This window comes from Rhinatrema bivittatum, chromosome 2 (assembly GCF_901001135.1).
Source record: "Rhinatrema bivittatum chromosome 2, aRhiBiv1.1, whole genome shotgun sequence".
NCBI classification, from domain to species: Eukaryota; Metazoa; Chordata; class Amphibia; order Gymnophiona; family Rhinatrematidae; genus Rhinatrema; species Rhinatrema bivittatum.
In genome coordinates this window covers 51,518,447-51,536,302 of record NC_042616.1, presented here as the reverse complement: position 1 = coordinate 51,536,302, position 17,856 = coordinate 51,518,447, and the positions used below count along the sequence as shown (strand labels likewise).

Sequence of the window (17,856 nt, the reverse complement as noted above, 5' to 3'; positions counted from 1 at the left end):
CAAATGCCTTGGAATCCATATACCCAGATACTTAAATTTGTTTGGGGCCCAATGAAATGGAAAGAGGCCCTCCCAGGTGTTGGGCAGCCGGGCATTTAAAGCCAAAGCTTCTGATTTAGAGTAATTTAGTTTGGGGCCCACCACCTTCTGAAATTGTTCGAACAGATTGACAATGATAGGCACACTGGTGCGGGACCTCCCAACAAACAACAGAACATCGTCAGCAAAAAGAGCAGTTTTTAATTGGTATCCTGCTACACTAAACCCGTTGAACTGTTTCTCATCTCTAAGGTGAGTGACAAAGGGCTCCAACGACAGCACGAACAATAAAGGGTACAACGCGCAACCTTGCTGGACCCCACAGTTAAGGGTAAAAGATTCCGTAGGGGCCCCATTTAATAAGATTGCGGCACTTGGATTGCTATACAGGACCTTTAACCATTGCAAACATTCGCCATTAAAACCAAACCTTTGTAACACCCAGAACATGTACTGCCAGGATAATGAATCGAAGGCCTTTTCGGCATCCAGGCTAAGAATCAGGGCCTTCGCCTCTGGCTGATAGCTAAGTGCTGCCAAGAGCTGCCACGCATTGCGAACACCCTGCCGGCCCTTGACAAAACCGGTTTGATCTTCATGAATAAGGGATGGCAAGATATTATTCAGCCGGGATGCCAGGATAGCTGCTAAAATTTTTACATCAATGTTTAGTAATGAGATGGGACGATATGAACCCACCTCCAAGGGATCTTTCCCCGGTTTGGGGACCCACTGTAATGGAACGGTTGGAGAGCTCAGATATCTTATTGGAGGTCAATAACGCAGTATAGTATTTTTGCAGGGGGGACAGGACAGGAAATTTCAGAATCTTATAAAATTCCGATCCCAACCCGTCTTGCCCCGCTGCTTTGCCCAACTTTTAATTTTTGAATTACAGCAAAAATTTCCTGGGCGGCTAGAGGACTATTTAGGGCAGCAAGATAGGCGCTGGTCAGTCGCAGCCAATGAATCGTACTAAAAAGTGAGTCCGCAAGCGCTGCATCCATAGATTTGCCCCCATACAATTGTTTATAATAATTCAAAAACCTCTCCACAATTGCCGCAGTTGAGGTTTGGTGAACACCCCGGTCATCTCGGATACCCACCATTGACGCCTGTTGGCCCCTAGGCTGCACCAGATTAGACATAAGGTGGCTCGCCCTATTTCCTTGCTTATAGAGCTGATATTGATAGTACCAGGCTGTCTTAGATGCTCTTTGATGCATTAAGTAATTTAAAGCTTCCCGGGCCTTGTCTACCCAAGTCCTAGCTTCCACCGACAAACAGACCATATCACTCCCATTCTCCAGGACCTCCATTGGCTCCCCATCGCCTTCCGTTCCCAGTACAAAACACTCACCATCCTCCATAACACTCTATACAATAACAACTCACCCTGGCTTGAAAATATGCCACAATTCCGCCAAGCTAATCGCCCCACGAGAAACTCCCTTGCTGGCACTCCCCAAATCCCCTCACTTAAAATTGGGCACCTTACCACTACCAGAGATAGAGCCTTCTCTATTGCGGGCCCCACACTTTGGAACTCCCTCCCCGTCCACCTCCGCCTAGAACCATCCCTGAGCCACTTCAAAAAAGGAATCAAAACATGGCTCTTTAGACAGGCATACCCCAACTCCTCTCAATCCTAATTTTGTCCTACGAACCACCTCAGCTCACACTCAGCCTTCATACCACCCCTCCCTGTTTCCTTCCCTTGCACTCCTAGCCCCCCCTTTTACCCCTCCCTCTCACCCCCTAGCAACCCCTCCCTCAAAGTACCCGTGCCTTACTGTACCCCTCTTCACTCTACCCCACCCGCCCCTCTCCCCCCTGCTCCCTCCCTCCTTTCTCCCCCCCCCACTAGCTTTTAACTATACATATGTACACTTGCCTCCTCTTACTGTAAATAAGCCCTCATATGCTAATTTCTCAAGTGTACATGCCTCGCTTAATTTGTTTATAAGTTCTTTTGCATATTTAACCCTAACTTGAATGCAAAAAGTTGTAATCCTGCTGTTGACTCTCTTCCTTTGTATTTTGCATATTACCCAGTTAGCCCCTCCCTTGTTCATTGTAATTTCCCTTCTCAGTTACTTGTAAACCGACATGATGTGTCCTACGAATGCCGGTATAAAAAAAGTGTTAAATAAATAAATAAATAAAAACAAGCATATGTTGCTGCTGGGCAGCCTTAAGGACCAGTGAGCCGCAGAATTTCCGCATTTCTTTGTCTGTTGCGCTTGGCCACATATGCTGTAATAGCACCCCTCATGATTACCTTTCCCAACTCCCATACCGTCTCAGGGGTGACATCAGCAGTAATATTCATATCCACATAGTCTTTCCAGCAGCCTAGTAAATACTGATGGACTTGCTGATCTGAGTACAGGTCAAGCCGCATGCGCCAGGAGAACGGAGGTCTAGCTTCCAGGCCACAGCGCAAAACTACTGTTACAGGGGCATGGTCTGAGAGGGAGGGGGTGCCAATACTAGCGTCAAGTCACTTTGGGGAAGCCTTGTCCGAAACTAACAAGTAGCCAAGCCTAGAATATGTACGGTGTGGATTTGAAAAAAAAAGTGTAATCCCTTTCATCTGGGTGTAGAACTTTCCAGACATCCAACAACTGCAGCTCCTAGCATAACAGGATAGAAGGTAAGGTTTGTCTTTTTGCGGATGACACTAAGATCTGCAACAGAGTGGACACGCCGGAAGGAGTGGAGAGAATGAGACGGGATTTCAGGAAGCTGGAAGAGAGGTCGAAGATATGGCAGCTGAGATTCAATGCCAAGAAGTGCAGAGTCATGCATATGGGGAGTGGAAATCCGAATGAACTGTATTCGATGGGGGGAGAAAGGCTGATGTGCATGGAGCAGGAGAGAGACCTTGGGGTGATGGTGTCTAATGATCTGAAGTCAGCGAAACAATGTGACAAGGCTATCGCTGGGCTGCATAGAGAGAGGAATGTAGAGTAAGAAAAGGGAAGTGATTATCCCCTTGAACAGGTCCTTGGTGAGGCCTCACCTGGAGTACTGTGTTCAGTTCTGGAGACCGTATCTCCAAAGAGGTAGACAAGATGGAGGCGGTCCAGAGAAGGGCGACCAAAAAGGTGGAGGGTCTTCATCAAATTACTTATGAGGAGAGATTGAAGAATCTAAATATGTACACCCTGGAGGAAAGGAGGAGCATAGGTGATATGATACAGACTTTCAGATACTTGAAAGGCTTTAATGATCCAAAGACAACAACAAACCTTTTCCATCAGAAAAAAAATCAACAGAACCAGAGGTCACGATTTGAAGCTACATTAAGAGTTTAATGTAAAAAGCCCCGGCCACCCAAGCCCCGGCGAGTTACCGTTATTTGTAAACCGGAATGATTTGTATCCCATACAGGAATTTCGGTATAGAAAAGTTAAAAATAAATAAATAAAATAAGCTCCAGGGAAGAAGACTCAGAACCAATATCAGGAAGTATTTCTTCATAGAGAGGGTGGTGGATGTCTGGAATGCCCTTCCGGAGGAAGTGGTGAAGACCAGAACTGTGAAGAACTTCAAAGGGGCGAGGGATAAACACTGTGGATCCATAAAGTCTAGAGGACGTGAATGAAGAGTGGGTGGGTGGCTCGCGGGAATAACGACTACTACCTGGAGATAATACCCTTATTCAATAAACATACACACGGTTAATGCAACTCCAACATTGCTCTAAGACTCCAACATTGCTTTAAGCTTCAAAGGCAAGAGGAAATGTGGAAAAAAGGATTTGCATTCACAAAAAATTGGGGAGTAGCTTGCTTGTTACGGCAGTTACTACCCCAAACCAAATAAGCCTGATACTTCACTTTCAATGCATATCCAGCATAGCTCTCTGCTTCAACGGCAGGGGAGAAAGGCCGATACTTCATGCATATCCAGCATAGCTCTCTGCTTCAACGGCAGGGGAGAAAGTCTGCTACTTCACTTTCAATGCATATCCAGCATAACTCTGCTTCAACGGCAGGGGGAATGAAGAAAAGTGGATCTATATACAGACAACAACCAACAAGGACTGAATTACATAGTCTGGGAAACAAAATAATCATGGGTATAGCTTTCTTTTGCGGCGGTTACTACCCCTAACTAATTAAGCTAGATATTTCACTTAGATGCAGCTCCAACACTGCTCTCTACATTAATGGTGGGGGTGGAAGGGAAATAAAACCAAAAGGTTACTAAGAGCCAAGAGAAACAGATAAGTATGAGGAAAAAAAAAGTGTGAAACTTGCTGGGCAGACTGGATGGGCCGTTTGGTCTTCTTCTGCCGTCATTTCTATGTTTCTATGTAACTCCCACACCCTGGTCCGCCCACGTGACAAGTATAAGGGGGCTTGCATCCATCTGCTTGTTGGCGACTACGTTAAAGTCCCCACCTACAACTAATTGACAATCTGACAAATCTACAAGCAACTCACCAGTTTAGCAAAAAAAGGCCTGGGAGTACACGTTTGGGGCATATAGATTACAAAACGCCACCTTTTGTTGATATAACGTCCCCACAACTATCACGTACCTCCCCTCAATATCTTGACAGGTTCTCAACAGTTGGAACGGTAAATGTTTATGTATGAGGATGGCAACTCCTCTCTTGCGCGTTGTATATGAAGAAGTAGTAACATTGCCCCACCCAATCCCTCTTCAATTTAGCATGCTCCCCAGGCGGGTCTCCTGCAGAAATACCACCTGAGCTTTCATTCTTTTGAACATCATGAAGAGTTTTTGTCGCTTAATCGGGGAGTGAATGCCATCCACATTTAACAAGACAATCTTAACTTGCGCCATTAGCTGTTATACCCAAAATAGGCCTATACGGAGGCCCACTCAAGGACTTCGGTACTATACCGTATATCTCTCCGGGGCCTCCCAGCCTAGACCTCGGAAGAGTGAAAAGTTTTGACCTAAATCTCTGTCTTGTCCAAGGAAACCTATCCCCACCCCAAGATCACGCATACCACAAATCTTCCCCAACAGCCATACCATTCGCACAGCATACATCCAGATAAGCCATACATACCAATGCTCCAAGAGGTCCAGGGCCCGCCCCTTCCCACATCTGTACTCCAGGATCTAGGGCTGCCCTCCTTCGGCCCCCCTCCCTTCCCAGAGGATTCTAATGAGCCAGTGTCCGTCATTGCTTCACCATGCCAATGTCCATAACTATAGGGTATGAGGAGCTTCATCGGGACTCTGGGAAAATTATGGCAGGGTTTTTTGGTTTTTTTTTTGTGGAAGATTCAGACACTGGAACCAGTGGCTGAAAAGCCCAGGGTTATATGCAGCTCATATCATCTTCAGTTCCCATCGAATAAGGAGAGAGTGAGACCCAGCAAGGTACAGAACCCCACAACCTGCGCCGACGACTCCTGAAAAACATAGTCAACTGGTTTGCCAGGTCCGGTAAATAGAGGCTTCAGCCACTGCCAAGGCTTGCCATCCAACTGAACTTCGGCTCCTTAAATCAAACTGGTTTGAACAGGTTAAAACTGAAAACCAAATGCAGGTAGGTCAGGCCACTCACTCCTTGCCAGACTGCAGCAAGGTCTTGATAAAGCCGTCTGCTTCCTCCATGGAGTGAAAGAAGAGGATTTTATTGGCGTGATATACCTGCAACTTCGCCGGGTACAGTAAGGCAAAGCTAATGCCCCGTTTATGCAGCTCGGTACACGCCGGAGCTAAGACCTTCCTTTGGGCCGCAGTGTTAGAGGAAAATTCGTTAAACAGAAGTAACCGGCTTCCTTGATACGCCACTGTGGCTTTCTGCCTATAGGCTCTTAACAGTTGCGTCTTATGGGCCTAATTGAGGATTCTCGCCATTACCAGCCATGGCTGGTTAGTTCTGTCCCGCAGGGGTCCCACGCGGTGTACCCTTTCACATTCAAGTCGCTCGTCAGCCAGTGTCAGCCCAACGTGTTGCAGTAATCACTGTTCCACTAACTCCTTTAGCTCTCCTTCATTTACAGTTTCTGGCAGACCAATAATTTTAAGGTTGTTTCGTCTGCCATGATCTTCTTGCTCCTCCATTTTTGTTAACGGTTCTCGTTGCTGGGTCTGCAGTTCTGCCAGATAGTGTTCTGATTCAGAGATATGGTCTCCCAAGTTGGAAATTGTCCCCTCAGCTACATCCAGTCGTTTTGAATGTCCTTTGAGCTCTGTTTTAATGTCCTCCATAGAGGACTGGAGTTTAATTAGCTGCCCATCCAAAGCATCAGTGACCCTCTGTGATATTTGCTGTAATGCATCTTCTGTGAAAGAGGCCAGCACAGGTTCTCCTGTTGGCGCCGTCGCCATCTTGGCCGCAGGCGGAGGGTGAGAACGGCGGTATGAGATGCTGCGAGCACTTCTATGACGCATTCCCCACAGGGGTTTCTTTGCCCAGGAGCCTTACCACGGTACTAGGTAGGCGGGGGAGAGAAAGGTGAAACTGGCTGGATCAGCAGAGCTGTACCTCGTCAAAGGGTGTCAGCGCGGAGCCAAAGAGTCCCTTTCCCCCACTGCACTCTCCTTGACACTAGTGCCTAAAATGTTCTCAAAAACCTCTTAAAGAGATGTTAGCAATTATAAAGTTCTTAGAGATGTACTCCTTCTGGGAGAGCTGGCTGGTGTGTCTACAAGGGGACCTGCAGTAGCAATATACTAAGACCCGACCTGCTAGTCCTAAAAATCATTAGCCATGAGTAACACTGCTGCAAAGGTGATTGCTGTATTTAACATTCAAAGCCACCTTTAACAAATTATACCTGCGGGAACTAGCGTTCATGAGGCTGCCGGATGGGAGATTCTCTATCGGGAACCTCGTGCGGCCGCCATCTTGATTTTAACTGCCGGTATAGATAGGCGTGCGGCCGCTGCTGCTTTGTCGTGGCTTTGATCTCCAATTTCAGGGCAGGCCAATGTCTCAGAGCTGAAGGCAATCCCCAGCGCTCCAACTACAGAGAAACCGCCACGATTTAAAAGCGCCCGATAAGGGAGAAGTGAACGAGCTGCAACGTCCTCCTTACACGCTTTTTCCAGGTTTTATCGTCTTGATTGTGCAGGCCCGGGAGGATGCAGCCTTTGCATGTGCGGTGTTGACCGGACCGCGGGCAGCTTCCCACCCTGTTTGGGAGTAGCTTTGGTACATCCCATTGGTCCTGAGTCCATTTGTCTACACGCTAGGAAATGGAGAAATTACTTACCTGACAATTTCGTTTTCCTTAATGTAGACAGATGGACTCAGCTTGCCGCCCTTGGCTGCCTCATGAGTGTGTCAGTAGTCCTCCTGTGGGGCTCTGGATCCCAAGGGATTACTGGTAAGTGTTCATCCAGTCCCTAGCTTGGGGTACCTGGAATCTTACGTGAGTTCAGTGTTTATGGTTGGTTGAGTACAGTTCTGGTTATCTTTTTTTTAATCTTTTTTTTTTTTTTTGCCAGTCTGACCACAGTTGCTTTTGAAGAGAATACTGGCAGGCTGCGGTCACTCTCGGGCCTATATATACTGTGATGTCAGCTTGCTCCATCTCCATCTGCTAGCAGGGGAGCAGATGCGTCCATCTGTCTACACTAAGGAAAACAAAATTATCAGATAAGTAATTTCTCCAATATTGTGGTAAAGCTGCTATTAATAGAAACCGTAACATGGGATAGACTTTAGTTTTTGAGAACTTGCCAGGTTCTTATGGCCTGGATTGGCCACTGTTGGAAACAGGATGCTGGGCTTGATGGACCCTTGGTCTGACCCAGTATGGCATTTTCTTGTGTGCAGCATCAGATGAGTGATTTTGGTAAAAGGTTTGATTTACATAATAACAATAACAGTGCACATAATAACAATAACACATAATAACAATAACATTCATTAATGGCAGAATGCTCATTTTAACTTGAGAAAGTTGCCAGGGAGAGAAATCCTGATAAGACGCTGAGCAGCAGTATTGATTCTTTACAACACTGAGTGAAGGCCTTCATATATTGATGAGTATATATTTTTCAGTAAGGATTTAGTGGTGGTCTGTAGTGGAAGGTGATATGCTGTAAGGGAATACAATATTTTTATGAAATTATGGAAGCTTTATTTAGACTTTAATAATTATATGATTAGGTTATTTTACAGAAGCCATGAGGGAAGGTGATGAATAAAGAATATTGTATTGGATACAATATTCAAATAAATTGATTTTATGCTCTAGAAAATTTACCACTGAGGAAACAAGGGCTCCCTTGTAGGGAATGTAAAGTAATGGTAGAGACTTTGTGTAAAAATGATTATAAGAAGGGTGAGTGTTTGTTATGGAACACAGTGATTAGCTAAAGGTCAGGTAATATATACTGGTGATTCCTTTCTGCCTAAATGCAGCGTGCTTATGAATTTCCAGTTCTCACTTCCTCGTATTTAAAAATGTAGTTTTCTGGGATAAATGTTAATAAATCATTGCACCTAGTGATTTAGCATCATCAATTTTTTGTATACTATTGAAGTGATTAGTGGCATGGTCTACACCTTCAGTATTATACACTATGTATACCATGTGGTCCCTAGTGCTATAAATCCTTTGGCTGCTTTTGTAGCATTGGCTGCAAGGTAGTGAAGTAATGTCTGTGCCTATGTTTTCACTTCTCAGGTGAGGACGCCAGAGGCAGAAACCTTGAGGAACATCCTAGGGAAGACGTCCAGAAAGCTGAACCAGGTCAGAAGACTCTGAGAAGCTGTGCTGGAGAGATGCTGGTGGCGTTTCAGCCTCGTGGCTTGGTGCTTGAGAAACTGACGAGCGCCCCCGCACACCCGCCAGATCTGTTGCGAGGGAACGCTCACAAATGTGCGGTATGCGGGAAGTGGTTCAAGTACAGGCAGAATCTCGTGGCGCATGAAAGGACTCACACGGGGAAGAAGCCATTCCCCTGCACCCAGTGCGAGAGAAGCTTCACTCTGAAAAGAACGCTCAGGATCCATCGGGAGACCCACTCGGGGGAGAAGCTCCTCCCCTGCCCCGACTGCGGGAAGTGCTTTGCCGGGAAGCATGGCCTCGGCGGGCACCGTAAGGTCCACATGCGGGCCCAACTCTTTGCCTGCCCTGAGTGCGGGCAGAGAGTGGCCACCAGGGAGAACCTGTTGCGGCACATGGAATCCCACGCGGGCCAGAAACCCCACACCTGCTCAGAGTGCGGGAAGCGCTTCACCCGCACCGCCAGCCTGAAGTGCCACCTGAAAATGCACTGGATCGGCAGACCGTACCGGTGCACCAAGTGCGGGAGGCGCTTTGACCGGCGCTCCCAACTCGACGCACATGAGAAGCTGCGCTGCCTGGGGAAGCACTTTGTGTGCGAGGCCTGCGGGAAGACGTTCCAGCTGCTCAGGCAGCTGAAGGCGCACTACCAGTCCTACTGCGCGGAGAGGAGACGACGAGGTGAATGCGCTGGGGGGGTGGGTGTGCAGGTGCATTGGGTCCCAGAGGAAAGTTGCTTTAAACAGGAAAACTAGTTACTGTACCGTGTAAGGGGGTGGAGGGCAACCTTGCCGGGAATTGTTCCAGAGATGAGGGTGGAAATGCAGGCAGAATGGTGCCTTAAGGGGCAATTAAATGTAGAGTATTTAATAATGGATTTCCCGGTTCCCTAGCATCCATCCCTTGTCAGGAAGATAGCATGTGATGAGTCAGGTCTTCCATCTGACTGAGTGCTGGGGAGCAAATGCTGAGCCCTGCGGTATTACTCTGTGTGAGCAGGCTGGAGGATTGCTGCCCCTCCAAATGCTCGGTAGGAATTCCCTGTTTTCTTTTCCTGTTTTTGCTATCTATCCCTGCTGTCCCTCCCATGATATTCTTACGGGAACAGGGTCAGTGCTTCTCTTAGGCAAACTAAGCGGTCACCTAGAGTGCCCAAATTTTAGAGGCCACAAAATCCCACCAGCACAAGGCCCAGATGGGTGCAGTGCCAGAGCCAATACTGCCAAAGAAGAGAGCGCTGTGCTGGAGCTGCCACTAATAGGTAAGTTGGGGGAGGAGGTGCGCGAGCATGACCCAAGGTTCACTTGGGACCCTAAATACTCTTGCACCAGTCTTGGCGGTGACCCCCTTCCAGGGGGGGCCTTGGCAGGGGAATATGGTGTACTATAGGAGGCCTTGCACCATGACCACCATCAGGGACACGCAATTCTTCCCTGCCCCCCCCCCGTCAATTTCCTGGATTTCCCCTTGTTTCACTCTCCCTTTCCCTGTGGAGATTCTTACGTGTGGTTCCTGTTTCCTGTTGCTGCTGCAGAGAGCTGGAAAAGCAGGGCCTTCGGAACCTCTGTTCCCTGTACGTACCGGATCAGTCCAGACTCCTGGGTTATGCCTCCGCACCAGCAGATGGAGACAGAGCAAAACTTGTCAGGCTCTGCCATAAATACCAGGGTGCCACCCACAGCCTGCCAGTATTACTTTGTCTCCAGCAGATGGTTCAGATGCATCTCCCACAGCCTGGGTCGATTTATAAAAAAAAAAAACAAAAAAACAATTGAATTAGGAGTGAAGGGCTATTTAGTTAGCAGGTTTCATTGTTCTTTTGATTGACTAAGTTTTGGGAAAAAAAAGGAGAAAATTCTTCATTTCAGGAGACGCCGTTGATTTGACTGGTCCTTTCATTGCAGGAGACGCTGTTGTTTTGACTGGTCCTTTGCTCCCAGGGGGTTGTCAGGTCCTGAGGGGACCATCCCCCCTGGTCGAGCAGTTGCTGGGCCCAAGGGTCGAGGACCCTGCAGTGGTGTTGGCCCAGCCGGGGTGATACCGGGGAGCTCGGCTCACTCACCCCAGCCGGACCGCTTCAGGACCCGACGAGGGACAGCTCCAGGTACAAAAAAAAAAAAGACGGAGCGGTTTTTCTTTGTCAGGTGGTGGTTTTTCTCTTCTCGGCGGCGATCGTTCTCGGTGTTCCTTTTTTCCCCCTTCTCTCCTTCGGCGCCGCGGTTTTAGGTGCGAGTGTTTTTTTTCTTGGGACCGAGCATGCCACGCGGTGTGGCCTGCTTGACTTGAGGCGCGGGCGGTGAGCGTCTCTCCCGGGACGCGCTTTGCTCGACCTGCATCCCGGGAGGCGAGGGGGCTTCAGCTTCGGTTTGGGGGTGGTCATGAGGCAACAGGCGTTTGTGATCGGCGGCCCTTCCCCCCCCCCCCCCCCCCCCCCATCAAGCAGTGTTTAAAAAAAAAAAAAATCGCGGGAAAGTCGGCTATTTTGTCCACGGCTCCTATCGCGGCCCGCCCTCATCTGATCCCAGGGCTTTCCACTCTCGCTCGCGGCCGTCCCCACGCTCTCTCTCACCATCGGGGGGAGGGTAGGGAGGGGCACGGACACGGAATTGGGATAAATTACTTCCGTTTACTCTGGCTTTACTCTGGCTTTACACTGCTCATGCACTTTTGAGGGCATTGTGGGCCTTAAGGCCCACAATGCCCTCAAAAGACACTCATTCCCATCGGAGGGGGGGTCCTGAGGGGACTCTCCCCGCGGACATGTTCGCCCTCGGGGGAGCTCAGAGGGTCGGTCCAAGGCAAATCGCCTGTTGAGAGTTCTCCCGCCCAGAGCGGACGCACAGCCCCCCCCCTCCCCCCCCGACTCCTCGGATCAGGAAAGTCCTGAGGAGCCCTCTTCGCCCCCGAGGGGGGGGCCGAGGGAGATGGCACGGTGCTGCAGGGAGCGGCAATGATCCGAGTGCAATTTGTCTTGTGGACGGAATGAACTGACTCTGCTAATCCCGGCCATCCTGGAGGAGTTGGGGATCGCTACGCCGCCTGAGGACCTCCCACCACATTTCCGGTTCGTTTCTTGGCAGCGGACCTATTCTTTCGGAATTGGGATACTCCTGATCTGGGGCTGTAGGTCGCGATGGATAAGCCCTATGCCTTGCCAGAGGATGCTCTTGAGGTCCTGCGGGTACCAAAGGAGAACGCCGCCATCTCGGTGGTCACGAAGAGGACCATCATACCGGTCACAGGAACCACGGATTTGAAGGACCGGCAGGATCACAGGTTGGCGATTCGGCTGAAGACCATCTGCGAGGTCTCTGCTCTGAGGGCGCAGGCGGCCATTGGCAGTAATTTTCGTGTTACGGGCTGGTCTTCGTTGGGTGCAACAACTGCTTGCCAACGATGGACTGTCCGAGGAAAAAAGCCAGGCGGGCGGGTCGCCTCGAGGGGGTCGTGGCTTATAGGGTGGATGCCCTGGATGACCTTCTCAGGACTTCGGCTCGCTCCATCAGCCAGGCGACTCTTGTGATTATGAAACTAGGCTATGGACGGGGCCTCCAAGTCACTTCTAGATGCCTTGCCCTTTAAGGGGAAGCTGCTCGTTGGGGAGGAATTGGATGACATGATACAATTGCTGGGCGAAAGGAAAGAGTACCGTCTCTCAGGGGACAAGCCGCACTCCAGGGGGGCCTTATCCTCCAGATCCAGGTTTCGAAGACACCGTAAGACTCGTGTCCTTTGCCCGGGCACCTCCTTTTTTTCCGCTTTCGTTCCGGGGGGAGCAGGCAGCTGTCCCAGTCCTTTCGAGGTGTCTGACCCCTCGTCTTCCGGCATTAAGTCGGCCCAATGATGTCCTGTCGGTGCTGACAGTAGGGGGCCGGCTGGCTCGCCTTACGAGGTATGGATCACAATTACGCCAGACCAGTGGATAAAGCACGGCTACGCTTTAGATTTGCTCGCCTTCTCAGTCTGACATCTTTCCTTCCCCGTGCGGTTACGCGGAAAAGCGACAGACGGTTCAGCAGATGTTGCTTTGTTTGTCGCATCCGGGGGCAATTTCTCCAGTTCCCACCTCGGAGCAACGAAGAGGACACGGCTCCATTTACTTTGTCGTTCCAAAGGAAGATGGGTCAGTCCGGCCCATACTAGATCTCAAGGAGGTCAACAACTGTCTCCGGATACCGCGTTTTCACATGGAAACTTTGCGGGCCGTGCTTGCCGCCATGAGAACGGGGGAGTTCCTTGCTTAGCTGGATCTCACGGAAGCGTACTTCCACATTGGTCTCCGAGAGGACCATCAGAGGTGCCCCAAGTTTCTATGTGATGGGACAGCACTATCAGTTTTCAAGCGTTATTGTTTGGTCTCGCGACGGCCCCAGAACATTCGCCAAGATCATGGTGGTAGTTGCAACACAGTTATGCCGGGAGGGACTGTTAGTCCATCCGTATCTGGACAACTGGTTGATACGGGCGAAGTCCGTAGCGCGTTTGGCGATACAGAGGGTCTTGCAGCTGTTACGCTCCCTTGGCTGGGTAGTCGATACGGTCAAGGGTCACCTCGAGCCGCCTCAGTCTCTGGAGTTTTTGGGAGCTTTATTCAACACTCCAGGTAGTTTCTCTCCGTCAAGCGCAGTCAAGTTGCAATGACAGGTCTGGTTTTCTGGCAGAATCAGTTTCTCACGGTTTGGGACCATTTATATTCGATAGGTTCCATGGCTTCCACACTGGAATTGGTACCGTGGGCATTCGCGCATATGCGGCCGTTATAATCGGCGTTGCTTTCCCGCTGGAGCCCGGTTTCCAAGTAGTTCCACCTACCATTTTCCCTACCAGAGGTGGCCCACTCCAATCTGAATTGGGGGTGGCGTGCGGACACTCTCCTCTGAGGGGTCTTCCTCCCGGCTGGGGAGCGGTCTGTTGGCAGAAATCCGTTAGGGCCTCTGGTCTCCTCCTAAATCCCGTTGGTCAATCAATCGTTTAGAGACCAGGGCGGTACGTTGGATCTTCGAGCGTTTTCTGCCCCTGGTCCAGGGAAAATCGGTCGGAGTCGTGTCCCACAGTGCGGCAACAGTAGCCTATATCAATCATCAGGGAGGGACTCGGAGTAGCCCGCTGGCGTCAGAGGCTCGACTGGGGATCCAGTGGGCGGAACGCCACCCTCCCAGCTTTGCCGCGTCTCACATAGCAGGGGTAGACAACGTTCACGCAGATTTGTTTGAGGCTGCATCACCTCAATCCCGGAGAATGGCAACTAGCGGTCAGGGCGTTCCAACTCATATGCGACAGGTGAGGACAACCGGTCATGGATTTAATGGCGACTTTTCAGAATGCTAGGGCTCCACACTTCTCCCGCCGCAGGGTGGAGGGGGTGGATGCCTTAGCCTTAGCCTTACCCTGACCGATGTTGATTCTTCTGTAGATTTTTCCTCCCTGACCTCTGTTAGGCAAGGTCCTTCGTCGAATAGAGAGTCACCTTGCGGAAGTGTTTATGGTGGCCCCAGGGTAACCGCGGCGACCTTGGTTCGCAGACCACCTCAATTTGACAGTGGAAGGTCCACTACATCTTCCGGCGTTACCGATTCTTCTTCATCAGGGACCTGTCTCTTTTCGATCAGTTAGATCACTTCTGTCTAGCGCCCTGGCGTTTGAGAGGCACCGTTTTTAAGAGGTAAAGGTTATTCTGATGCAGTGGTCTCCACCCTCCGGCAGTTGCGCAGGACCTCGACTTCCTTGACATACGGGCAGGGCTGGAAGGGTTCTTGAATCCTGGAGTTTACTTCGGGCACTCCAGCCCACTCGGACGTCCATTTCCGAGATTTTAGCTTTCCTTCAGGGCGGTTGGCCCATGGCCTGTCCTGTAGCTCATTGAGAGTACTGGTGGTTGCCTTACGCTGCTTGCGTGGTTCAGTGGACGGTGGGAAGCTGACGTCCAATTTCAGATGTTACACAATTTCTCAAAGGAGCAAGACATTTACGTTCCTCACGAACTTAAACGTGGTGTTACGGGCCTTGGGTGGACCACTGTCCGGAACACTGAAAAGGGCAACGCTGAAGGGCCTCACGTTGGAGGTCGTCCTTTTGGTGGCGATCACTTCGGTCAGACGGGTGTCAGAGCTTCAAGCGTTGTCGTGTCGGGAACTTTTCTTACGGAGTTCCGAATCATGTATTAGTTTCCGGACAGTTCCATTCTTCTCTGCCTAATGTAGTTAGTCTTTACAGTTGAACCAGTCAGTGGAGCTCCCACCGTTTGTGCAGCTCGACAGGGCAGATCCGTCTTCCAAGGACTTGGTAAAACTTAATGAGTCTGTTTTTTCGGATCATCTCTTCGGCCTCTGGGGTCTAAGGTCTCCTTTTCGCATTGGTTGAGGGAGGCCAATATCTCCACATGCTTTTGGCTGGTCGGCTCTTGCTTTGGGTCTGAAGGCGCATCCTACGCGCTCACAGGCGGTCTCCAGGGCGGAATGTCATCAGATTTCTCCGCAGGAGATCTGCAGAGCGGCGACTTGGAAGTCGTTGCATACGTTTGCACGTCATTATCGGCTTGATATTCCGGCCTCCAGGGAGGGAAATTTCGGAGCAGGTGTGTTATGAGCGGGCCTCTCCGGGTCCCATCCCAAGTAGAAGGAGCTCTGGTACATCCCAGGAGTCTGGACTGATCCGGTACGTACAGGGAAAGGAAAATTAGGTCTTACCTCTGATAATTTTCGTTCCTGTAGTACCAAGGATCAGTCCAGAGTCCCGCCCACTTCTGTTTTAGTTGGAGAGTCCGCTGTTCCTACCTTTTGCTCAAGTTTTTCTTTTTGGGCCTGGAAGTTTATTATACCAGTCTGTTTTCTGTCTTAGGGTCAGGTTCCTTGTTGGAGGTAGTGACCCGAGGGTCTCCCGGTTGAACTTCATGTATATAGTTAGTTTGCACCTGGGGATTATTCTGCTTTGACATTACGTAATACTGGCAGGCTGTGGGTGGCACCCTGGTATTTATGGCAGAGCCTGACAAGTTTTGCTCTGTCTCCATCTGCTGGTGCAGAAGCATAACCCAGGAGTCTGGACTGATCCTTGGTACTACAGGAATGAAAATTATCAGAGGTAAGACCTAATTTTCCTTTGCTCCCTGCCCCTTTGAGCCCAGCAGTGGGGCAGCCCCTGAGGTGCGAGGCCCCTGCCCCTCTGGTGCAAGGGGGAGCAGAGCAGACGCTCACAGGTTCCCGGACAAGTGCTCTTGCTGACTCCATCATTACATTCTTTTCCCAATTTTATCCTTTCACCTTGATTCTAATTTTGAAATCGGAGCCTTCGGCTTTGAGGTTTTTGTCCCTCTTACATTCAAACCCAGAGCTAGTCCAGGTGTCTTCTTTTCATCCAACAGGTAACAGCAGGTCGGGGAGCGAGCAGGAGGAGAACATCCCGGGACACGCTTTCAAACCCGAGACATCTTGCGAGAGCACAGGAGAAGCGATGGGGGGCAATGGTGATTGTCACAGGGGGGGCCTCCATCAGCTCCCAGATGGCTCTGTGCCGCAGGGCAGTGCAGCAGCAGAGGCCCCGCACGTGTGTAACGTGTGCGGGAAGAGCTTTCAGGAGTGGCGGAGGCTGGTGGAGCATGAGTGGATACACACGGGGGAGGAACTGTTCTTGTGTTTTGAATGTGGGAGGCGCTTCAGGAGCAGGGCTGAGCTGAATTGTCACCTCAGGAGGCACACGGAAAGTACACCCTACATATGCACCGCGTGTGGCATGTCTTTCACACAGTGGCCAGACCTGATGGCACACCAGAGGATGCACTTAGGGGAGACGCCAGCTACAGGTACAGCACTTAGTACTAGAAATGATTCTTATAAAGGAGTAGCCATATTAAGTCTCTGTACTATATGTGGGTTGTATACATTGTTCTAACACTGCATGTACTTAGGACATAGCATGCGCTGCTTTACTGCCCTTGAGTTATACCCCCAGATAAAGCATCCGCTGCTGTAGGTCACTGTAATTACTCTGCTGTGACTGGATAGGGACTGTTTTCATTAGGAGCACCCGCATTTTTTTTGGCACTGATCACTCTGTATTGCTATCCCCCAGCAGCGGAGGGGCTTGTGAGGGAGATTAAGGAAGAGCAGCTGGAGGTGCGCATTATCAAAATCGAGTCGCCTGAGGAGGAGCCAAAAAACCCTGCTGGAGAGGCACCGGAGGGATGGAGGCGGCACGAGCAAAATGCCGGCAATGCTGCAAGTGTCACTGAGAGACCATTCCTGGGTAAGTAATGTGGATTTAGGACATGGTGTCCTAAAAGCCATACGGGAAAGAGGTTGAGAAGGTACTCAGCGTACTCGGGCGTGAGAGTGAGGTTCATTCCTGTCCATTGCGTGAATAAATGGTGGTAACAGTATGCAGGTGAGAGGATGGACAGACTGCATGGCTGCATGGGATGGTAACAAGTAACTAGTAACCTTAAGGTAATTACCAGCTGAGAGCTCTTCGTTGGTCAGTTTGAGATCAGTTTGGGAGTAGGTGCTCAGGTTTCCACATCACAAAAACCATCTTCCCTAACAAACTCCGCCTCAACTGGGCTGGTGCCACCTACAGTCTGGCAGTATTCTGTCTCCAGCAGGTGGAAGACGGGCCAAACCTACAGTCTGAGTTAGGGCCTAGCATTTTAGTCAGGGGTAGGCAAATTAAAAAAAAAAGAATTAAAATAGGGACAGAGACTGATCGCAGTGTGTTCCTGCAGGTCAAGGTCTCCCGCCTCCCAGGGGGTTGTGAGGTCCTGAGGGGACCATCCTCCCTGGTTTCAGAGGCGGTGGTTGTTGGGGGTTGAGGACCCATCATCCAACACATACCACTACTGGGGGTGACACTGGGGAGCCCGGCTCACTCCCCCTGGTAGGTTCAGGACCTGAGGCGCTGGACAGGTACTTAAATTTGACACTTCTTTTTTTTTTTTTTTTGTTTTGCGCCATTTGACTCCGTGAGCCCTTCTGATTGGGGGGGGGGGGGGGCTTTTTTGGGCCAGATCGCCGAGTTTTCGGGCTGCGGGGGTTCATTTTTCATCTCTGCCATGCCGCGTCGGGCTGCGTGTTGGGCCTGCGGCATG

General features: G+C 50.2%; 1 protein-coding gene across 9 annotated transcripts in view; it reads left to right on the top strand.

The window, feature by feature from the left end:
* Window positions 1–17,856, top strand: part of LOC115083936 — a 78,322-nt gene that overhangs the window by 24,522 nt on the left and 35,944 nt on the right. For 6 of the 9 annotated variants that reach the window (XR_003854427.1, XM_029588072.1, XM_029588070.1 and 3 more), the window contains exons 3-5: window positions 8,676–9,458; window positions 16,138–16,575; window positions 16,845–17,018. Coding sequence is in view for 8 of the 9 variants with exons in the window: in XM_029588072.1 (XP_029443932.1) it covers window positions 8,676–9,458; window positions 16,138–16,575; window positions 16,845–17,018 (1,395 nt within the window). In the remaining variant the exon portion in view is untranslated. The remainder of the gene's footprint in view (window positions 1–8,675; window positions 9,459–16,137; window positions 16,576–16,844; window positions 17,019–17,856) is intronic. The other 3 variants (XM_029588069.1, XM_029588074.1, XM_029588073.1) reach the window with 3 other exon arrangements.